The sequence below is a fragment of the Primulina eburnea genome, chromosome 11 (assembly GCF_022965805.1).
Source record: "Primulina eburnea isolate SZY01 chromosome 11, ASM2296580v1, whole genome shotgun sequence".
NCBI classification, from domain to species: domain Eukaryota; kingdom Viridiplantae; phylum Streptophyta; class Magnoliopsida; order Lamiales; family Gesneriaceae; genus Primulina; species Primulina eburnea.
In genome coordinates, this window is record NC_133111.1 from 32,820,976 (window position 1) to 32,846,457 (window position 25,482).

The 25,482-nt window shown below is 35.6% G+C and overlaps 2 protein-coding genes across 2 annotated transcripts; both read left to right on the top strand.

Moving 5' to 3' along the window:
* Positions 1-6,727: 6,727 nt before the first annotated feature.
* Positions 6,728-9,240, top strand: LOC140804565 (chalcone isomerase-like protein 2). The gene is made up of 5 exons (XM_073160615.1): positions 6,728-6,915; positions 7,139-7,228; positions 8,159-8,314; positions 8,546-8,772; positions 8,911-9,240. Coding segments are annotated over exons 1-5 (636 nt in total). The 5' UTR covers positions 6,728-6,914; the 3' UTR covers positions 9,073-9,240.
* A 3,928-nt stretch (positions 9,241-13,168) lies between these two features.
* Positions 13,169-17,052, top strand: LOC140805149 (amino acid transporter AVT6C). Its single transcript, XM_073161355.1, has 5 exons — positions 13,169-13,610; positions 15,525-15,668; positions 15,750-15,953; positions 16,137-16,605; positions 16,790-17,052. The coding sequence occupies exons 1-5, from the start codon at positions 13,241-13,243 to the stop codon at positions 16,914-16,916; spliced, it is 1,314 nt and encodes a 437-aa protein (XP_073017456.1). The 5' UTR covers positions 13,169-13,240; the 3' UTR covers positions 16,917-17,052.
* The last annotated feature ends 8,430 nt before the right edge of the window (positions 17,053-25,482 follow it).

A 25,482-nucleotide genomic window follows, 5' to 3' on the forward strand; every position in this document is an offset into this window, starting at 1 on the left:
TTTGGCGTTTTTGTTGTAGTGTAGCCTTTGCAGCTTTCAAAGACTTTAGAGTTTTTCAAATGGATGTGAAAAATGTTTTTCTGAATGGTCTACTATAAGAAGAAGTCTACGTAGAACAATCCTCAGGTTTTGGGGATCATTCCACTCAAAATAAGGTTTTTAAATTAAATAAAACATTGTATGGTTTTAAACAAGCATCAAGGGCATGATATGATACACTCTCTCATTTCTTATTAATCATGATTTAACCATTGCAACAGCTGATAAAAAAACTATTTACTTTGGTCAAAAACCAGCATATCCTCTTAGTGCAAATGTATGTTTATGATATTATTTTGGGTCCATTAAACCCCAAAACTTTATGATAAATTTATTAAGATAATTCATGATCAATTTAAAATGAGCAAGATGAGAGAACTAACATTCTTCCTAGGACTACAAGTTAGATAGATCAATGCTGAAATTTTCATAAACCAGATGAAATACATAAAGAGCTACTGAAAAGATTTGGAATGAAAACATGCATTGATGCCTCAACTCCAGTGAGTTCTTTATCTAAGCTCGACAAATATGAAGGAGAATTTCAATAGAAGTAACCATGTATCAGGTCGAATTGGTTCTTTGTTGTATCTTATGTTCGTATACAATACATAATGTTTGCAGCGTGCATTTGTGCTAGATTTCAATCTGATCCCAAGTAATCTCATTATATAGTTGCATGCTTGGTTTAAAAGAAAAATGATTTATATGTGCATGAATTTTTATAAGTGATGAAAATATGAAAAGTTGAAGGAGGTGAAGTGATTGTGACTAATACGATGATATGATTGGAGATATCGTGAGGGAAAAGACCCTAGAGAGAGCCCGTTTATGGGAGAAGGCCTCAGAGGGACTCCGACGATCGTATTTCTATCGACAAGATATGATGATATGATAGGCCAAGGCTCAGTTGACGGTTGAGAGTATCGTTGATGTCCCCGCCGTCCAGTACTGTGGTTACAAGTAGATAGATCCATCGACCTTCAGCTGAAACGAAAGTCAATTAACGATCTGAATTCAATAAAAGGAAAATGTATATGTATATTTTGAAAAGGAAAAATGTTTAAATTTATGCATGTTCATGAAAAGTTATTTTAAGTAAAAGTATTTTCACTGTTGCATGTAGATGTATATGTATTACTTGTTATCATGGTTAATGTTTACTGAGTCAATAGACTCACTAAGTTTGATCGATGCAGGTGAGCATGATGTTTATGTTAATGAGGGACTTGATAGTTGATCTTGCTGGACTGAAAGTACACACAACCCGAGGACCAAAGCTAGTTTTCTTCAAATAAATTATGTTTATGACTTACGTTATGACTTATGCTAATTAATTTGAGTTATTTTTAAAATTTTATGACTTATGATGATTTTGAGATGTTTTTGAGAGGATATTAAAGTTAAGTTAGTTTTGAAATGGTTAAAATTAGGTTAGATTGACGATTTACAATTTTATGATTTGAATTATTTTTTTTTTTGGATTTTCTAATAATAGTTGATGGATGTATTTTAAATGGTGCAGAAATATTTTTAAAATATATATGTATATATAACTATGGATTCGGCCGGATGGATAGAATAGGAAAAAAAATTAGTACGTGTAAGGACTGTATATCGTATTATCGTAAATCATATGGTGATTATCGATAATTCATTAAATTGTTACGTGATTACGTGTATGACATATATAATTGACAATGAAAGTGAGAAAATAGGTGGTGATAATGAAATATTGTATTAGAAATTGATTTGTGCTTGAAAAGTATGTTGAACCGCAACAGAAAAGTGACACATGTTACGGTTTTTAGTATAATTAACTAGTTATCAATCCAAATGAAGTGAGGCTAATTTCATTGGAAATCTAATATATAGTGCTAAAACTTTCATGTTTTGAGTTTTGTCCAAATCCATTTGAAAATAGGGGTAAAGTCATCCCTAAGTGTATCATGTGCGTTGCAGTCTCTACACTAACACTTTTTTTGAGAATGAGCATAACCCTCGCGTACGATATCCAAATTGAGTGAGATTAGTGGCAAATGAAAGCCGAAACATAGATCTACAACTTTCATGTTGACCACTTGTGCTAATTCGAAACTTAAAATATAGTTTCGGGCCGAACAAATCGTTCTAGGGTGTAGTGACCAGGCCTTCGGCCGTACCAGGCGCGCCCGATCGCGCATTGTGTTCCGCCCGAGCGAGAGTTCCTCGAATTTCACATTATTTAAGTTGATAAGAATGATTTTTTTATGATAAACACTTCCTTCTTCCTCTGAGAGTTTGAAAAGGAAAGTGGGAAATCAATTTCTATCGTACGAATCTACCTCGAAACATTATCTAAACGCGAAACAAATTATATATTCGGAATCCTCGCGTCGAGAGCTTTATTTTGAGGTAAGATTCTTTTGGCTTCAGCAACTTTAATTATTGAAATGCTGGAATAGCATGTATTTGAAGTCGAGATTCATATATTCGGAAGAATAACCGAAAAGAAACTAAGTTTTGAAGTCGGAATTGAATTATGTTATGATTTCAATTTGATATGAATTTTCAAAGTTTCAAAAGATATTTGAAACTTATATTGTTGATTTTGAATGATTTTATTGATTGAAATGAATATGTTATTGATTTAGATAGATTTTTATACTGAAATCTTCAAGCTACATTGACTGAGAACGAAGAATTGAGGTATGTTGCGATCAAGTAACATACAACATGTATATGTATCATATGATATATGTTTGATTGATTTGACTGAGAATACATGTCTATATGCCTTATTTTTTGAGTTGATGTGGCATACATGATATACACGTTGAGCTATGATCCTTGAATACCTTGATATGATTGGATTTGATTCTGGGGTTTGTGAAAACGACTCTATGTTTGGCATTATGTGACCCTTAAAGCATAGTCATTAGTGGCCCTAATGATTGATTGAGATTTGATAGCGCTTTGTCAACACTATCATACGAATATCCCTGATTTAGGTCGGTGTGTCGGCTCGAGCATTGATTTGATAGGGATTCGTTTGATTCTGACATGTGCTCAGTGGATGGGCATTTGACCTGATACTCCACGACATACATGCATTGCATATCATATATCATTGTTTAGATACTTATGGTATATATTGTGGTTGTTTCAGACTGAGTTTTTCTTGCCCCAGAGGGGGCTATTGTTGTCTTTGTATGTGGACAATGACATGTACTCCAGGATATCAGGAGACCGGAGATGGTGCTTCTGGAGAGAGTCACAGTTTAAGCGGAGGTTTTATGTTTTTGTTTCCCAGTGTATATAAATATCTATATACCGGGGCATATCCCGAGGATATGAGTTTTTTGTATGTAATTCATTTTGATTATGTGTGTGATTATTTTCTATTGTGATTGTGATAGACGAGATTATATTATATACTATTTTTAGTATTATAATTTCAGTTGACATATTTTGGGCTCATTGTAAAGAAAATTTAAACTCGTTTTCCGCTGTAATTAATTATCCATAATTAGATTGCATTGTAATAACGATTAAGAGTTAAGGGTCCCACAATACGTTTTAAATAAAAACGAGTAGTGTACGTTTCACTAAACGTTGCAGAATTTGTGCATATTATCTTTGATGATTTTTCCATTTCTCGTGATAATAGTAGCAATAATGTACATGATTTATGCAATATATTGGATTCTATTAACCTTGATTCAAACAATAATCATGAGATAAATTTGAGAATAATAGCTGGAATCATCCTTGAAGAAAGTCTAATCAGTAATAAAGAAACTACTCATAATCAAGCCGCTAAAGAAGTTGAGCCGATGAACAACCATCAGCCAGAAATATCTCATGAGGAGGATGCTGCAAAAGCTAATGAATACACAATGGTCCAATAGCCAGATCCAAATCCATTTTGACCAAGCCTCCGGTGGAATACAAATCATCCACTCGAGCTGGTCATCAGTAACCCGACCGCTCCTCTTAGAACTAGTAAACAAATGATAGATGAGTTCATGCATGCTGTATTCGTTTCTCAATTTGAACCTAAGAAGAGTGATGAAGACTTATGATATACAAACTAAATAGATTCAATACGAGAAGAACTTAATCAATTTGAAAGAAGTAAGCTTTGACATCTAGTTATCCAACCAGCTAATTTATATGTTATTGAAACTAAATGAGTTTTTAGAAATAAATCAGATAAGAATATTGATCGATAGTAAGAAATAAATCTAGACTTGTAACTCATGGTTATATTTAAGAAGAAGACATAGATTTTGATGAATCATTTGCTCATGTGACTAGATTAGAAACTGTTAGAATATTTCTTATATTTGATGCCCTCAAAGACTTTAAAATGTATCAAATGGATGTTAAGTTATCATTTCTCAATGATTTGCTTATTGAGGAAGCATATTTGAACAACCTCCTATCTTTGTCAGTTATATTCATCCTATTTCTTTTTATAAACTTGATAAATCACTACATGGTTTGAAGGAAGCTCCTCATGCATGGTATGATAAATTGACTAAATTCTTGTTTGAGCATAACTTTGTAATGTAGAAGTTCAATAATGACAAAATAAATTCCGAAGAGACTCTTAATGAGTTTGATAAACAATTTAGTAATATTGTTATTGAAATTATATCACTTGATAAAGAATACTCTAATCGTGAAATTACTTTGAAGGTTATGAAAGCACTTCCAGAGAATGAGATGTAGAGACAGTTGCCATGAGGGAGTCCAAGGACCTCGTAAACTCGAGTGCACGACCTTTTTGCTGATCTAAAAGCCTACAATTTTGAGCTGGAGATTTGGACTGAAGATGAACCATCCACTCCACAACTATCAAAGCTCTAGCAACCACAACTTCAATTTTGATTGTTAGTGAAGAATGTTCGAGTAGAAAATCTGCTAATCAGAGATAAACAATAAAGCAATATCTTTATATGTAAAAAAAGTTTGGTAAATTTATGAGAAAGAATAAACCCAAATATAAATCTTATCGTAAAAAATATCAAGTTGGTGAGAATCAGGATTGTTTTAACCGTGAAAAGAAATGTCATTTTATTTCAGACTGTAACAGGTAGAAGAAAGTTAACTAAAAACCGTTCTAGAATAGACGATCCAAATGTGACTAAATATCTTTCAAGAAGATAAGAGATATAAAAAAAAGTACTTGTAGCAGAAGAAAGAAAAGTAAATGACCCATCTAGTTTAAAGACCTCCACAAGTGAAAGTAATAATGAGAAGGTCCAATATCTCACGACATATGTTGAGCCGACTTCAGAGATTGAGCTAAAAACTCTCGATGACATGGTATTTATTGTATATTAATATCATAAATTTTAAAATTTTAAATGTGTTATATTATTTTACAAAATATTTGAATTTTTTAAAAATTATTATTTTTTGACTAATTAATACATTTGGACTACTAAAATTAAATATTTAAAGATACTTGTTACACTGCATCCAAGGGGTGCATGGTATGTTGGGCGACTGTACAGCTGGCGTCCTTAAATTTTTTTTTAAAAAAAAACATTTTTTTTGTTTCTAGATTTCTAGATTTACTCACATATTTACTCTCAGTTTCTATATTCTAGATTTCTTCGATTTCGGATTTTTTGTGCGTGAATGGAAAAAAAAAAATTCTTCTTTTGAATATTGGTCACGGAAAATGTGGATTTTGAATTCTATGATATATATGTTAACTAAATAAAAAAAATGTTTTTTTAAAAAAATTAAAAAGAAAACACAGTTGGGCGCCAGCTGTACAGGCACCCAGCATAACCTACATCCCTTGTGCAGGGTAACAGGTCTCATATTTAAAAACAACAAACATATATATATATATATATATATATATATATATATATATATATATATATATATATATCTAACCTGAATTGACACCCTACTGAGATGAAGAGGCCTGTGATTGTTTGGTAGGTGCAACAAGCGGTGATGTTCATGCCACCAAACGAGTAAGTATACCATCTGACACCACGTTCGTGTAAGATTGAGATATTATTACTCCCACCAAACATTTTGGCTGTGTCCCTTTTTTTAAATGACAATTTATTTATTAATCACGTTTTCTTTGACATTTACCTTCTTATTTACTTGATTGATTGATTCCTACAAATTAATTTTACCATTTTAAAACTATAAATTTGTAATCCAATCTTACCTGATCCTAATGATTATAAATAGAAAAAAAAAATTATTACCTACCCTTTTGTAATCCTTAGATCAGGGGTTAAAGTTACCACCAGAGACCGTTCAAGGAACAAAGCCCAATTTTTGTTTGGCAATCTATAAATTTAGCTTCTTTTTTTTTACTTTTATTTATTTTTAAATAATCAGATTGATTAATTAAAAATAATAATACAATCTCCTAATTTTACCATTTTAAAAACTATAAATTGTAATGGTTCCCGATCAACATTATTTATATTTCTAACATCTTGTTCTTGTAAAACTTAAATGTCGCATCAACATCTTATTACCCTTTTCATCAAACTATCGAACTCGAACTCGAACTCGATTTTTATCGTATCAACATCTTTATAACACTTATCATAAGAGCATGGGACCAAACTCAAATTCTAACAAACCATTCATCCTATATTTTCCATCCCTCTTTAAAATGAAGTGGAAAGGACAAAAAACAGTCACATGCTCTGTCCACCCCCAACTCACCAGTCTTGGTCTTACCAAACTATGGAATACCTCATCGAAGGCCTAATGGCAAGTTGGAAAAGTAGCTTCAAGCATTTACTCTTTAACTACCACTAGGAGTTTCTATATTTCATTTTCATTTCTCTGATTTCTTGATTCTGAGAAACCACCTCCACATTTCTTGATCAACGTCACAAAGTAAGATCTTTTCTCAGTTTTGTTTCAAGAATATAGACACACACACACACACACACACAGATGTGTGTATGTATATATATATATATATATATATATATATATATATATATATATATATATATATATATATATAGACACAGTTGTAATTAAAATAGAAATAAAGAATCAAGAGATCTATCCATAATTTGATGATAAAGCATTATTTTATGTGAATGTTATGCAGTGGATACTGAAGTTGAGGGTGTAATGGTGGATGAAGTGCCTTTTCCTCCACAAATTATTTTCACCAAGCCATTGCCTTTGCTAGGTTATGGTAAGTTTTGTTTAGCATTATTATAACAATAATAATGTTTAAATGAGATATATTGACAAATTAGCAATTTCTTTTTTTAAAAAAGCAATTATTGTAAATTATTACATGATAGCAATAGGTATATCTAGTTTGTTGAAAAATGTATATTTCGCTACCAACACAAAGCTTTTTGGTAGTTTTTGGTGTATGATAGTTGTCTGTATTAAATAATTTTGTATAAAAATTTAAATCTTTTATTGAAAGTAGCAACTGCAAATATGTTTTATATGAGGATTTCTGAGAACTAAACAAAATAAAATTCAAATATTGTAAATTTTTTGTTATCGTAAGAATTTATGGTTTTTGTTAATAAATTATATATATATATATATATATATATATATATATATATATATATATTTTAGATTATGCATGAATCATCATCTTGTTATCACTGTACACTGTGATAGCTAGTTCAGTCTACACACTTTATATATACAGAGTAGTGCAGATAATATAGATTTATACTACTTCAAATCAAATATGATATATATCACAAAATCTCATTTGAGACCATAAATTTATTGATACGACTTTTCAATTTGAGTCACTCGTGAAAAATATTACTTTTTATTCTGAAAATATTTTTTTATTCTAAATATAGATATAGTTAATCGATCTTCTTATAAATAAATATCTGTGATACCTTCTTATAAGAGTCCTACTCTATATAGGTAAGGTGAATATATATTTCTTGATCCCTAAATTTTTAGCATAATAGCAGGTAAATTATTGGCTCACTGCTGCTTGTGATGTTCTTTTGTCAAAGGGCAATATTAAAAAACTTCATTTTAATAAAAATTAGTCGATTTCAAAAAAAAATAAAAATAAATTAGTCCTGATCTATTGAAATATTTTTTTTTCTCTCTGAAAAACGTTAAATTTTATCAGGAATTACGGATATTGAGATACATTTCCTCCAGATTAAGTTTACAGCGATTGGAGTATACTTGGATCCTCAAATTGTGGACAATTTACATACATGGAAGGGAAAATCTGCTGATGAAATTGAAAAAGATGATGCTTTTTTTGAGGCTATAATTTCAGGTAGTATAAATATGTGATTTTTAGAATAATTTATTTAGCAATATAATATTCGCAGAAAATGAAAAATATATCTGAAAAATACGACGACGAGTTGTAATATCTTATAAAAAAATTTGATGAGTTGTACAATTTATTTTTCAATAAATCAATGCAGCAATTGATAGCTAAAAATAAATATTTCTTAAATAAATTAATATTAAATTAAAATTCACTTTATTTTATATTCTTCAGCTCCAGTAGAAAAATTTATTAGAGTGGTGGTGATCAAGGAGATAAAAGGCTCGCAATATGGAGTTCAACTAGAGAGTGCGGTTAGGGATCGTTTGGCAGCTGTTGATAAATACGAGGAAGAGGAAGAGGAGGCTTTGGAGCAAGTTTTGGCCTTTTTCCAAACCAAGTATTTCAAGAAAGATTCAATCTTGTCTTTTTATTTCTCAGCCACTCCCCCAACTCTTGAGGTACTTACATCTTGCAAATGTTGCCCTTTTCGGGTCAGTTTATCGACGATGTCTTACCTCGTCGACGTTTTGATCTGCTTGCGATGATGACTTTATGTATTAAGTTGTTTGTTATTAATATTCGAAAAATTTTAACAGATGGGATTTTCGTGCGAGGGGAAAGAAGATTCAAAACTCGAGGTGAAGAATGCAAATGTGGTGGAGATGATTCTGAAATGGTACTTGGGAGGGAGCAGGGGACTCTCCCCATCCACTATTTCCTCGTTGGCTAAGACACTTTCCGAAGAGTTGGCAAAATAAGGGTGAACTTGAGATAAAGTATGCTTTTGCTCATTTAATTTAACTAGGTATGGTCACTTCAATTCTTGAGGTGTTTACCCAGACATGGCAGCGGATTACTGTTTCTATTTTTTTTTCCAAGCAATGAAACATGCGTCTACATTTGTATATGTACTTTTTTACACGTTTTATCTATTGTTAAATACATAAAAATAATTAAATCTAAACCAAGATAAAACAATCATCGATTCCTTTTAATGTAATTGACATAGTTAACAACATACGTGGCTAGTTTGAAATGTGTTAATCAAAATTAATTTGTTCGGCTGCGTTTGGTTGGCCGGATTAAGTAGGATAGATTATTTTATCATTTTTTATCCTGTGTTTGGTATGATTTTTTTTTAACCAGTTCAATCCCTCATATAAATTATTAGGTTGTATTACGTGTGATTAAATAATACCTCCTTCTTCCGTAGGATTATTAATTCCTCTTCTATTCCTACTCTCTTTCCAATTTTATCCTTCACCGCTATTGAACCACCTCGGCTACCGGTCGCCGTCGCCGCACCGTCGGACCTTCGCCGGACCGCCACTGCACAGACTTCGCCGGACCGCCGACTCACCGTCGTCGCCGGACCATCGTCGGACTGCCGGACCGTCACCGCCAGAGGGGCAGAACACAAAAAAAAAGAGGGAAGACAATTTTGTCCTTTCATCAAAAATTTCAAAATTATCCTATACTTAAAAATCTTATCAAACATACTACCATATATTACATTTTTACGATAATCATTTTCTTTATCATTTACATACTAATCATTAGTTTATTTTATCCTACAACCCAACGCAGCATTCAAGTACAAATTTTAAAGAAATAAAAAATGGGAAACAAATTCTATCAATGTTAAGTAATTATCGTAAAAAAAATTATTATTTTTTTAAAATTAGTAATGCAATTAAATTTTGTAATTAGATCTGAACCAATTTTTTCTTTACTAAAAAAGATCTATATCAGAAAATAAGTGATTTGACTAAAAGATTTATAGAATCTAACTTACTAAACATTTAGACCTAAATATAAACCTATATAGCAATTAGCAAGTGCAGATGAAGCGGTCGACCTCGACTTGAATACGTAGATATGTGCCCGATCGGGTCGGGTCTTTTATATGGGCCTGACATGAATTTTCCCTTATCTTTTGGGCTGTCCTTCTTTGATGGGAGACCAAATTAGAGAACGAGTTGGGGTGAGGGCTGACAAATTCTAGTTGGGTTCGGGCGTTCGGCACACGGGTGCGAAGCGGTTCCATAAAAATTATACATTCAAGGTCGAAACCGATAGTGTGAGGACATTATCTTTAAAAATAATATCATCTTTATATAATTTATTATGCTATTTTTCAAAAGAATATTTCAACATAATATATACAAATTTATTCAAATTTGCAATCGACTTAGTGTTGAAAAGTTCATAGTATTTTAATATGTTCAGTCCTTTTAAATGAATTAAATGATATTTTTTTTTTAGTTTTTGTAGAACATTTAGTTTTTCGTGATATACCAATTCTTTCAATAATATTAAAAATTCATCAGTTCAAGATATTCAGCAGCAACATCTTCGGCAGACAGCATACATACATATCTGATAATTTACCAAGGTCTACCGACCTAAATAGAAAAGTATTACTGATCATTCCATGAATATTGAAAATATCAGCAATCATTTATTGCTAACTTATTTAATGAAGTATTAATTCAGCAAATCAAATATCAAGGAATGTTCAATATACTATTTAGAGAGCTTATTTTGGGAGTCGGTCAAGCATTAATTTTCGTATAATTTTTTTGAATTACAATGATTGACATATGACATGATGTACGATTATATTTATGGCTTTAGTACGACAGATTTATAGCCGTTCAAATTGTATGGTTAAAAGATCTTCTATAAAAAGCCAATTCGTAGTTCAACAAACTTACTACGCTATCATACAATTAAGAAGCTTTGATGAAAATATGTAAGGTCCTAGATTATATTTGCCGCTAATTTGGCATAAATAAAATAATTATTCAGTTGTGCGGTTGCTTTAGAGCACTATGGTAGATCTTTTGAGTGATTTTGCAGTACCAAGCGGAGATTCCGCTGACGGAGCTCGTGGTTGAGGTTGGATTGTTTGGTCTTGGTTCGTTGGAGTCTCCCGCTAGTCTTTATGGTTGTTTTGTAGTTTGTGTCATGTTTTATTATCCAGTGAGATGTTTTGTGTATCTGTATTGTTATTTGGATTGATTTTTGCTAGTGTGGATTTAATTTATGATGCTTGGGTGCCATGCCGGCTTAGTTGAATTTCCGTATGTGGTATTTATGTCTTGTGCCTGGGCGGCACTTGCATAAGATTGTTTATGATTATCGCAACGCCAGTCTTGAGCCATTTTACTATTTTTTGATGCTTGAGTTTTTCGGGATGCCCTATTTATGGGGAGGTCATGACGAAATTTTTCTAGGCCCTGAATTCCTTTTTTAAAGTATTTTCAATCATATTCCGCTGCAGAATTAAATCATATCATTACTGTTTGATCATTAATTGTCATTAGAGTAAATGAACCTCACAAAATACTTGAAGCATGCTCACAAAAACCTTATAAGATCTTCTTATAGATCATCTTGTGCTGTGTTATACTCACTGTAATCTCAGTATTTATTCTATCGTTTGAGCGAGTTTGTAACTGACAGAAAAAATATTATTGTTTTAAAGTCTGTACAAAGTTTTGAAGAAGAAGATACTAAGAGTTTCAGTAAGAAATGTCAAGTCCTATGAAGTGGGTGTTTACAGGAGCTGTAAATATCAAAGTAAAACATTCTAAAAACAGAAGAAGAGGAGATGTAGAAGGTTTTTATATTTCGAACTTCCATAAACAATTATTATGTTTTATTATTTGTATTGTACACAAAGTATCAATATACTCATTCCGCATTGAATTCAATTGTCTGTTGAAATTTAAAGCTAGGGTCAAGATCAGATTTCTGTTGCTAACATTAGTAGAAGGTCAATTAAATCCAGAAGCGAAGAAAACTGTGAGTTGTTTATTCTCCTTTCTCTAAAGCATCTTCACCGATCCTAACTATTGGTATCGGATTTTCTCGCCCACTGAACCTACACATATATATATCGATGACACCTTTTAGAAAAATCCTCATGTTTTTCAAAGAAGATTATGAAGACTGAAAGATTAGAATTCAAGCTTATGTACCAGCATATGACAATGACATGTCCTAATATATTACTGATGAACCAATCAAAATAATGAAGGCCAATATCGCAATATCCGTTACAGGTGGTGCACGACATATGATAGAAAAGTCACGATAAGAATTGAATACTGATTTAAAAAAAAAAAGACAAATCATTTCATTGTTCATTTATTATAAATAATTATGCGTTATTATTAATATAATAAAAAAAGTTGAATGAATCTGACAAACATAAAAACAAACATGATACAAGATTTTAAAACTAACGATGTGATAAATTTTTATAATTAAAATTAATCATTTTAAAATAAAAATTCCAAATTTAAATCAGATCCATTAATATTTTTTTAGCTGAAAAGCATTCAAAATCTCTTACTCGTGGGATTCTAATTCTTCATCGAATTAAAATTTACCCATGTGATAAATGAATTCAAAAGAGTCACTCATGGCAGCCACAATTGCGTCTACGTACATGACTCTGTCCAAGTACATCCATCTTCAGGATATTTCACATTCATGGCTTAAAATTCATTGTTCTTTTACGTTGGTTTCGGATTTGTTTACGGTCTGAGGGGCTGATCTATGTATATAACATGGACAAATCTCCATCTCAGCAAATGAATGAAATCGGAAATTGCTAAAAATTACGAATAATATATTTATATATATTATTTTAAAAATATTTGAATATTTTATTCAAATTTGGTTGTATTTCATTCCACCTGTCATTTTTTTTTAAAAAAAAAAGAGCTTTCGGCATCACCAACATAATTTCAGAAATACCCTCCCTCTCACGGACTAAAATGAGCCACCAGAGACGACCATTTTCGTAATTTCATTCACCAATTCGACAACTTGCATTGGTCACACGTAAAATACAACAATTTTGTGTCAGAACAACTTAGCCACCCAATCAAGAAACCGAAACTTCCCTCCACCATGGCCCCGGCGACCATCTCCACCGGAGCCGTCACCCCTCTCCTCCCGAAAAGAGACGTCAGTCCACGTAGAAGAGCGGTCCCGGGGGCGGTTTTCAACGTGTCGACGAGCATAATAGGCGCGGGGATCATGTCTATTCCGGCCACCCTCAAGGTCTTAGGAGTTATTCCTGCCTTTTTCATGATCGTCTTGATAGGAATTCTGGTGGACATATCGGTCGAATACATGCTGAGGTTTACGTATTCCGGCGAGTCAACGTCGTACGCCGGATTGATGAAAGAGTCTTTCGGCTGGGTCGGGTCAGTTGCGGTTCAGATTTGTGTGATGATCACGAATCTTGGATGCCTCATCATGTATCTTATAATTATTGGTAAGAATTTAAAGATATTTTAATTGATTTTAGTTTTGCTGTTCGGGAGCATGTAATAATTATGGACGTACAGCTTAGCTAGCACAGATTACTTTATAGATGTAAATACGATCATATGTCACTCGTCAAACGCTAGGCAACTTCTTGTATACTTTCATTTTTATTTTATTTATTTTTTTGAAAAAAAATATAAATATAATCTGTAAATTTTTTAATCCGATGGGCCTGAATTACCAAGTCTTAGAGTGAGAGTGCCTTCTATAATCAAATAGTCAGGTTGATTTAATAGTCAATATTGGTCTAAAATAGATGGCAAATCATGTTTGGATCAATGGTAGCTATTGGAACCGTAGTATCTTATTAATCGCTAAGGTTAATGATGGATCTCATGGTTGATGCATGAGTGTCTCGGGTAGAGTTATCAAAACGGGTTAGATTATTCGAATTGTTCAAACAACCGAAAAAAAAGATTGGTCACGCTAATGTTTTAACAATCTATTTGGAAGTGGACTTAAATGATTTATTCTATTTGGATCCTGAATTAGGTCGGGTTTGGTAGGGTCGGGGTCTCTATAAAATTTATTTCATTAATTTTTATCTAAATTAGTTTTTGTATTTTATCTCCCTATTCTTATTTCTATATCCCGATTTATAGATTTCTCTCCCCCACCTTTCTTCTACGTGGATCTCAAGAAAATCATTTCTTCATGAAATCTGAATAGCACAGACAAAAAATCATCAATAACTTGTGTTTCTTGTACCCATCTCCCTGGTATTTACTGAATTTGGCGCTTAGCCATTTTGCAAGTAAATATCAAATCAAATACAATAAATTTATGAGAGGTGGATAAAAAATGGGTCAATGATTTCAAAGGGTTTGTTCCATCTTTAGTTCTTTTCTTTAATTTTTTTGCTGTTTATTTTGCACATCAAAAGTTTATATTTTATTTACAAACTTCTCTTTTGTTTTAGTTCGAATTGCTGGCTTCTTTTGGGATAAATATTTATGTTGCTTATTATTTAAAAAATATTTTAAATAGTGTGTTTTCTATTAAAGTTTTTTTTTTTGTTTTTTGTTTTTTTTTTTAAATTTTTTTTGGTGTGTTGCCAGCATAAGCGCAACCCGGAGTGAGTTGAATAAGACTGACGTTTACTCCGCCCGTCAATTGGCGGGCCATGCGTATTCTATTGAATGTACTAACTCTACACATGAAAAGGCAAAAGTTTATTCTAGCTCGTCAATTGGCAGGGGCCAGCCGTCTCATGGCGGGTTGTTGCCTCGATTTGACATTCCTGAACAAGATTTTGCAGAGAAGTAGTTTGATCAGCTTAAATGTTCTTGAATGCATTATATCACTATTCTTTGGTGTTCCATAGGCATTGCAGTAGTAACTAATTCTTCTCCTCTCCCTTTCTAACGCACTAAGGTTGGTTATCTAGATTCTAGTCTCTAATTTCTTCACAATGATTCTTGCTTTTTCGCTTCTCTTTACTTTCATGGAATCTTTGTTCTTTTTTTGCATACGAAATTAGGAATTTCGGATGTACAATTGTAAGTTGCCACGCTGCTCTTGTGCTTAATTTTCAATGTAGTGAATGAATTCTTATTCTGTGCTTGTAGTTTTTGCTGGTGGTTTTTCACCCATCTACGGTTTTTCACGTAAATCTTGCTGTTTTTTTTTGGGTTACATTATTGTTTCAAGTCTCATGATCTTCGTAATGCAAGACTTGGGGTTTATTCGGATTCGTGACATTTCTCCATGAACGACTAATTATGTTAAGGCCGATAATAATAACAATACTGTGAATAAAAAAGAAATCAAAGCTAGAAAATGATGATAATATTACCATAAGGAAAAAAATTCCAATGTTGATTATATTTGATCTTAACAATCTGATTGTCCTTATGATCAGGGGACGTACTCTCTGGTAAAGGGCCGGAGCATTTAGGAGTTTTGCGGGAATGGTTTGGCATTCAATGGTGGAATACGCGGGCTGTTGCTCTCCTCTGCATAGTTGTTTTTGTTATGCTCCCACTCGTATTGTATCGTCGTGTAGGTTCGTATAAAGTTGAAGCTCTAGTCATATTTCTAGCATAATAAGGGCTTCTTTCGTGTTGAATTATATTTGTGTTTGCAGAATCATTGTGGCTGAGTTCAGCAGTGTCGGTTTTCCTAGCAGTTCTGTTTGTTGGCATATGCTCGGCTATGGCGATTAGTGCGATAATTCGAGGTGAAATTAAGAGTCCAAGAATCCTACCCAAACTGGATAATGGAGCTTCCTTTTTCAATCTTTTCACAGCTGTTCCTGTCATTGTCACAGCTTTCACGTTTCACTTCAATGGTAATAAAGATACAACTATTCTAGATCTGATATGGATCTGTTTGTGTATCTGTTTTCGGATGGAAGCATGTAATATATAAATATATGGAAGAAATGAGAAACGTGGTCTGTCCATATTTTTATATAAGTTTTGTATGTCTAGTTCGTTCACCATTTTAACTCCTACTAATGGATTTCATGAAGTTCACGCCATCGGAATCGAGCTCGGAAGACCTGCAGACATGATCCTTGCTGTGAAAATATCACTCATACTTTGTGCAGTCATCTACTTTGCCATTGGCATTTTTGGGTACCTTCTGTTCGGGGATTCGACCATGGATGACATACTCGTGAATTTCAATCAAACATCTGCAGGTTCAACGATCAGCTCGTTGATGTGTGATATAATACGACTAAGTTATGCACTCCATTTGGTTCTTGTGTTCCCTCTGCTGAACTTTTCACTAAGGGCAAATATTGACGAGTTTCTGTTCTCCAAAAGGCCTGTTTTGGCAGTGGATACCAAAAGATTCGTGTTCCTTACTCTTGCCTTGTTAGTTGTGATCTACATTTTGTCCATAACGATTCCTAGTATTTCATATATTTTCCAGTTCATGGGGTCGACTTCAGCTGTCTGCCTTGCCTTCATCTTCCCCGGTGCAATCGCCTTAAGGTATCGAACCTATCACGATCTATAGAAACACACCATATTTAACACATTCAACCCCCACTCCCCGAAAAGGGTCTTTTTCTATAATTGTTTATCATGTTAGATCTATGTGAAACACAAAGATATCATCAGATGTAGCATAAAAAAAAAAAAACTACTAAAAACAGATTCTTTTTACCTTGAACAGAGACATTCATGGGATATCTTCAAGAAGAGACAAGATAATAGCAGTATCGATGATAGCTCTTGCAGTAGTTACAAGCAGCATAGCTATTTCTACCAATATATACAAGATGATTGTAAATAGTTCATAATATATATGCTTTGTAATTTCTCCTTGGGTTTGAGTTTTAGATAGGGGTTGATGAAGTTTGTGATGTACGATGAACTTGTACCATGAAAAATACATCTAGGATTTTGATGGGGCTTGAGGCTTAGTTTTGGAAAACATTTTTTCACCAAGTATTGTCATTTTTTGTAATTAAGATAGAAGCTTTAATCCTAACAATAACACTAGTACGTGTTGCCTTATAGCATGAAGGAGGAATTTCTGGATCTCATTTGTGAGATTATGGAAAATGCAAGTCACCATTTTCGCAGATACGAGGAAACAATTGTTGCCTAGGAATCTATTTCATGTATAATTACAAGCAGTGACACAATGAACACAATCAATCCCGGGATAGATTCTAGCTTCAAAGATCACTTTGCCCAAGTTTCCCACAATTTGAACCTCTGCTTTACCTGAGCCATGGCAAGAAAAACATTAACATTATTTTAAACCGAACTCTTTATGTCTAAAAGTTTAGTGTTTTTTCCATACCTCGGCATATCGATCATGCATGGTGTAACTTTCATAAACTTTAAAAGATCGAGACCTGTAGCTTCCAACTACACGAAAATCGCAATTTTGTGCGGCAAGATTTGAAGCCGAGAACACTTGAAGTTGTGTTTTGAGCCGGGAAGGACTTGTCTGCTGCACTACTGTATACATAAGATTGATTCCATCCAAGCTATCTCCACGATGAACTATCCATTCTTGGTGCCATGAAACCTTCTAAAACACGTCAAGAACTGCATATTTGTAACTGCAGCTTTCAGTTCTTGAATCCAAGAGGCAAGATTTTGATCATATCCAGAAACGAGTTATTTATTCTCAAGTATTTCGATAAAAAATGATATTTATTAGTCGATTATCCGGTTTACACTTGTTAATAATAGGGTTGATGCTGCATCACGTCAAGTCTTTCCTATTCACGTATTAGTTATAATTATTTCCGACATAAAATCTATGTAAACATGAACATGTTGCATGAAACGTTCGATGATTGCCCCAAGGCCAAATCCAATTACCCCAAGTTGATTTGAGGTCGTGGGGGTCGACAGTTGGATCAGTGCCCGAAGGGCCTACATCGATTTTTCATACATTGCATAATGCAATACAATATACTTGAAATTTTGAAATTGCATATGTTTGCTAGTAAATTCGATCTTTTTCTTCACAGTCAAATCTACAAGGTATGGAAAAGCAAAACCCCTTCCCTACAATACATATACATATATATATATATATATATATATATATATATATAATATTTATCTTAAATAACTGTATTTCTCATGAGAACATAAATGAGTGGAGAACTTTCAAGATTTAGTAACTTGCGTTGTTTATGGTAATATATTGTGCCATGTATTATATATAATTTGGTTTATGGTAATACCCCATAAGAGGCCGAGTCATAGATGACCCGAGAAACTAAATAGATACCCCAAATAAAAGTCAATATACAAAATGCTATCTTCAGCAGCTGGACAGGTGAATGCCCGGGATGTCTTCTCCCCGGGCTACCATACGCTCGGGCTCTCATACAAGCTACCGGGAACTTTATACCGGGGCTACCTAGAGAAGCGCACCATACTCGAGTGTATCAGTATGGGCTACCTAGTGTTTTGCAATCATTACTATCAGAACTACATGAGTTTGGAGTGTCAGGGAAGTCATCAGAAGCATGGTATGGGCAGCCGCCTTACCATACTTAGCAGGTGGGCACTAAAAACTAGGTAATCATGAGATTTCTTCCTATAAATAGCAAGTATACTGCTCATCACATATTCTGAAAGCAATCATGTATATTCACACATATACAACCATTTTACCCTTCTTCTTCACTTGCTGACTTAAGCATCAGAGTGGCTACGTCGGACACTCTTCTGACGCTCATTCACGAGTTCATCTTCTTGTTGGCAGGTTACGTTGGAAGCCATAGCTTACAGATATATTTTCATAAAAAATATATCCCTTGCTCATTTCCTTAAATACCCCATTTATATCGTCACCTGGTGGATTACCCCGACTCAGCTCACCCGATTCACTCTGGTTGACATCATTGGCGCTGTCTATGGGAAATTGAGCTCAAGATGTTGTTGATATGGCTGCTACCAGAAGAATTAATAAAGATACTTCCCGGGTTCCAGGAGATGATGCGTTTGTCTCTTGACAAGGCGGTCTTCCGCCCACAGGACCTTCACTTGTCATTACTTTATCCACGGAGGAGTTGGCTCGGATTATATCCAATGCGGTGGAGAAAGGTGTGGCCTAAAGAGACCTTCTCATCATGTTACACATCCGGGAGGAGAGCAAGAGAGAGAACATGAAGTAGGGGAGGAGGAAACGAGGATGGAAGAAAGAGAATCTAGTGCTAGGTCCAAATTCCCGACTGTGGCAGAGGAGTTGCAAGAATTAAGGCAAAAGATGAGAGTGTTGGAGGGGCAGATGGAGAGTCGAAGTCATTCTCGGGTAATCCTCTAAGGATGCCCATTTGCTGAAGCTATTGTCCGAGAACCTCTTCCCGGGAACTTTAAGGCTGCCAAAGTCAAGGATTATGATGACAATGCAGACCCCGAGGAATATTTGGCCAGGTTCGAGAATATGGCCATGTTGCACTGTTATGCTGACAGGATCAAGTGCAAAGTGTTCTTGACCACCTTGGTTGGCTTGGCTCAGAGGTGGTTTGAGGGATTGGCACCTCAGAGTATCCATTCTTTTGAGGATTTTCAGAAGGTCTTTCTGCACCATTTTAGTACCAGTAAGAAGTACAAAAAGACTGCATTTAGTCTTTTTGAAGTCAAACAAAACCCGGAAGAGAGTCTGAGGGCTTATATCCGAGGGTTTAATAGAGTTGCTTTGGATGTCCCCTCTCGCGCCCCCGAGACTAAGACTACTACATTCACTCAGAGGCTGAGGGTGGGTGAATTTTTTCGGCCAATAACGAAGAAGACTCCCGGGGATTTTGAAGATATGCTAGTCCGGGCAAAAAAGTATATTAATATGGAGGAGACACGGAAACAAAAGAGGGAAACGCTGAAGAGAGAGAGAGGGGAGACCGGGCACCTAGACCGAAGGAGAGAGGATCGAGGAGAGGAAACCCGAGGCATTTTTCTCATCATGTGCCTTTGAAAATTTCCTGGGACAGGGAGGTCCAAAAATGCAGTAGGGATTTGCTTCCATCTCAACAATTTACCAAGCCTGAGAAGAAGAGATTTTGTACCCTTCACAAAGTGTGTTACCAAAACACAGAGAACTGCAAAATGTTAAAGAGAGATTATGTCCCACCAGCTGTCTAGGGACATAATCAACCAAGCAAGAAGCCGAGATTTCCACCTTGGGCAGCTCGGTCCCAGTGCCAGGGAAGATTCGAGAAGTTCCACGAGGGGGAGAATAAATTTGGAGCCCGAAAGGAAGAAGTCTTCACCCCCTGTCTTGGGGATAATTAAAATGATTTATAAAGGATCTACTGATGGAGACTCCAATTGGGCTCGGAAGTCCACGAGTAGGAAGGATTGTATGGAAGTGTATGGAGTGTGGAGAAATGTAGTTATTAGATTTGGCTCGGAGGATCTTAAAGGTGTCAATCTCCTCCACAATGATTCCCTGATAATTCATGCCAGGGTAGCAAATTATGACATCATGAAGGTCTATGTTGACTCGGGAAGCTCTGTAAATGTCATTTTCAAAGAGGCCCTCACGCAAATGGATTCACATGGGTACCAATTGGAGACAGTGGAGACAACACTTTATGGCTTTGCTGGCCATACTGTTTATCCGAAGTGGGAGATTGTCCTGCCCTTAACTTTGGGCACTCGGGGGATGAGGACGACTGTGATGACCACTTTCACCATTGTGGATGCCCCATCATCTTATAATATCATCCTAGGGCGGCCGACCATGAATGAGCTAAGGGCCATAGCATCCACCTACCACCTACCACCTACCACTAAAAGATTAAGTTCCTGATGGGAAGCCAAGTAGGTGAAGTCCGGGGAGATCAACATTCTTCCTGGAAATGTTATGTAGAAGCTGTCCGGGTGGACCAGAAGAGAGCAAGGAAGGAGAGAAAGAGACCAAGTGGTTGTGAAGAGGTGGAGAGTGTAGTCGGGAAGGGGGAAGTCCAATCTGTGCCAGAGGAAGAGCAGGAGGTGGTGAAAATTGGACCAGACAAAGATATCCGGGTGGCTCGGGACCTTGACTCATCCACCCCGGTCAGTTTCTTGTTTAAAAAATAATGTTGATGTTTTTGACTGGTCCCAGCAGGATTTGATAAGGATCTCACTCCTGATAGCTGAGCATCACTTGAACATCCTCCCGGGATCTAAACCTGTGAAGCAGAAGAAGAGACGTTTTGTTTTAGAGACGGAAAAAGTAATTGATGTACATGTTCAAGATTGCTGAAATCCGGTCACATTCGGGAAATAAAATTTCATACCTGGCTCTCGAATGTGGTGATTGTACCAAAATCTACCGGGAAGTGGAGGATGTGTGTTGATTTCAGAAATCTCAACAAGACATACCCCAAAAACCATTATCCCCTGCCCAGAATTGATCAGTTGGTAGATTCCACCTCTGGCTATGAACTGCTTAGTTTCATGGATGCTTACCAGGGGTATCATCAAATTCCCCTGGCCAAGAATGATCAAGATAAGGCCAGCTTCATCACTTTCGGAGGCACATTTCGCTATGTTTTCATGCCTTTCGGGTTGAAGAATGCCAATGCCACATATCAGCATCTAATGAACAATGTATTTGAGAAGCAGATGGGAAGAAATATATAGGTGTATGTGGATGAAATATTGGGCAAGTCCAGGGAGGTTTTTGGTTTCATCTCTAACTTATAAAAGAATTTCGCCACTCTGATGCAGTATGAAATTAAGCTCAATCTAGCCAAATGCATCTTTGGCGTAAAGAGTGGTAAATTTTTGGGTTTTATGGTCACTGGCCGGGGAATCGAGGTGAATATAGAGAAATTCAAATCAGTGTTAAACATGTCGTCCCCTCGATCTGTCCGGGAAGTGTAGAAATTGACCTAGAGTGCTTCTTTTTCCCGGTTCATATCCCGTTCAGCACATCAGAGTTATCCATTTTTTCAGGTTCTTAGGAAGGCACAAAATTTTGGATGGGATGAGAAGTGTGAACATGCCTTCCAAGACCTTAAAAGTCATATGGCATAGCTTCATATCTTAGAGAATCCAGAGCTCAGGGAGAAATTATTTATCTATCTATCCACTATGGAGTATGCTGTCAGCTCGGTACTTGTGAAGGAAGAGGGTTCTGACAGAAGCCTGTCTACTATGTCAAGCATGCTCTTAGGGGCCCCGAGTGTGGGGACCCGGGCTCTAACTCTTTTCTTTGGGATTCAATGGATCGTTAATATAAAAAGTGGGTAAAAATTTTTTGCTTTTAACATTCATTTACATGAAAGCTAAACAAGAGGAGTCTATGTTATTTAACAACATAACGTACAAACATAAGGTACAACATGTCTTGTTCCATCCATTCTCAACAACTAGTAATTAAATACAGTACATGTCAAAAGTACAACTATTAGTTCTTCTGCTATGCCCGAGATCACCACGCTATGTCCATCTCTCATCCTCTGTGTGACCCAGATCCTGCCCCACCTGTTGTTATGTATACATACAAACATAACAACAGTCGGAAACTCCGGTGAGAACAAATCCCAGTATAAACATGTATACATGCATATAATCAATCTAAAACATGAAACATGCTATTATGAATAACATCCATACAAACATGCAATGCGAATCAAATCATGTCTGGACTCGACTCGACTATAACTCTAGGGATCCCGGTGTGAATAAGACGTCAATGGCTGTCACCTACCCTCCCACTCGGGGTGACTGTACGTCTTATTCCTAGACTTCGGTCTGAGCTGTATCAACGACTGCAATAGGAGTCAGGGCTGCTCCTAAGCTGAGATACACCGAACATCTAGATATTTGACAATGGTTGTCAACGGCTCTCCTACCTTAAATGCAATGAATATCAATCTGTAAACAAAGCATGCTCATATTCATATCTGAATATCACAATAATCTTATATGCTTGAATACAATTCTATAATCAAAGCATAATCATGTTACAAGATTTGAATATAATTCTATAAACAATTCATAAACATGTTACCATATATACAATAATTCTAGTATGTGATTTTGGTTGGGAACTCAAATGATATCTTATTTGAGTTGTGGCTTCCCAAACAAACATGGCTTATACCTTTCTTGTCGTAGGGATCAATCGAAGTCTCGAAGTCGATATCAAGTCTGTCAATCAAATCTGAAAGAGATACATTGATACACGTTCTATCAATTCCTATCCCATTCAACACATCTATGAATTAATAATCTATCTTAATATCATTCGACGGCATAACAACGTAGTCTTTCGATACTGATCAACTCATCTTTCAGAAATCAATTATCATCACTCAAAATCCACCATAATATCAATCTAGAACACCATAAATCAGCACCATCTATTCTTAACATGCTGAAATTCATAAGAATCGCATATGACATCCCATACTCGATCCGTTTACCTTTATATGTTGTCCATAATCTCAAGAACACATATCTATAAACATAATACAATTCCCCCAATCTCCATGTCTTAAATCATGTAGGAAATGAATGAAAGTTACATCCTCTTAAAGCCCTCAATGAGAGAAACAAGAATCTCAACTCGAAATGCAATTCGGATGGTTAAATCATGAATTACCTTACTTCAAAGCCTTGAAGAAATTGAAGGATTCTTAGAGTTCTCTCGGTTCTTCAGCTGCTGAAATGAGGAAGGATGAATCAGCACAATTCTATATATATACCATGCCATGTGTCACGTTAAGAAGAAGGGGTGGACTTCTCGCATGCAGCACCGCGGGTGCGGTCACGTTAGCACCGCGGGTGCGCTATGCTCTCGGCAACCCTATCATTTTCACAAAATAGCGACCGCGGGTGCAGTCTTTGCAAGACCGCGGGTGCGGTGATGCTACGGATAAAATTGCCAACTTTCTGTCCATGCACCGCGGGTGCGGTGTTTCCTAGCACGGCAGGTGCGGTGTGGCTTCGGCCAGGCTCATTCAAAATTCCATAATTCATGAAATATTTGATATTTTCATCTTATGACATGCATTCTCATATCCTCCGATTATCATTTTAATGAAAACTAATAATCTCGAGCCTTACATTTCTCCCCCTCTAAGTAATGATTTCTCCCTCGAAATCGTAGGCAATTATCGAACATACATGACAAGTAATATAATCAATACTGAACATTTACTTACTTCATGTAAATAGTTCGGGATGTTTCTGTCGCATATCTGATTCTGTTTCCCAAGTCGCTTCTTCGATGCCATGACGACTCCATTGGACTTTCACTAGAGAATAATCTTCGTTCTGAGCTTCTTTTCCTTCCGATCAAGAATCTGTATCGGTTGCTCAATATAGCTCAGGGTCTGATCAAGTTCCACTTCGTCAGGCTGAATGACATGGGAAATATCTGGCATATACTGGAAATCTTTAGAAATACTCGGTCTCCTTGCTCGAATACCAACGGTCTACATCTGACATTGGCGTATTTGGCTTGCCTATCTTGTGCCGTCTTCATTCTCTTCTGAATGAATTTCACCTTCTCAGTCATGTCACGAATCATATCTGGCCCAAGTTCTGGTACCTCTGAGACGTCATCCCAGTACAGTGGAGATCTGCACTTCTTGCCATATAAAGCTTCAAACGGTGCCATCTCAATGCTTGTCTGATAGCTATTATTATAAGAAAATTCACAAAGAGGTAGATAATCTTGCCAACTAGTGCCAAAATCTAGCACTACGGCTCTCAACATATCCTCTAAAGTCTGGATAGTCCGCTCTGACTGTCCGTCTGTCTGAGGATGATACACAGTACTCAGGTGTAATGTCGTACCTAAGGCCTGCTGTAAAATGTGCCAGAAGTGTGAAGTGAATCGTGGATCACGATCTGATACGATAGATTTCGGCACACCATATAATCTGACTACCTCTCGGACATATATCTCCGCCATTTGATCATGTCGATACGTCATTCTGTACGGAATAAAGCAAGCTGATTTGGTCAGTCTGTCAATAATGACCCAAATCACATCACATCCTTTAGATGATCGAGGTAACTTCGTCACGAAATCCATGGAAATGTGATCCCATTTCCATTCTGGAATGGCTAAACTCTGAAGTAAACCTCCAGGCTTCTTCCTCTCAGCCTTCACTTGCTGGCAATTCAAGCATTTTGACACAAATTCGGCGATATCTGACTTCATTTGGTTCCACCAAAACTGTGTTTTCAAGTCATTGTACATCTTTCGGCCACCAGGATGAATGCTAAACCGACTACAGTGTGCTTCTGATAGAATCTGATGTCTCAAGTCTGAAACATCTGGCACTACAAGGCGGTTATTCACATACAGCACATGATCACGTACCTGATATTCTGATAAATGCCCTGATCTGACCATTTGAATCGATCTTTGCACATTCTGATCGGTTCGTT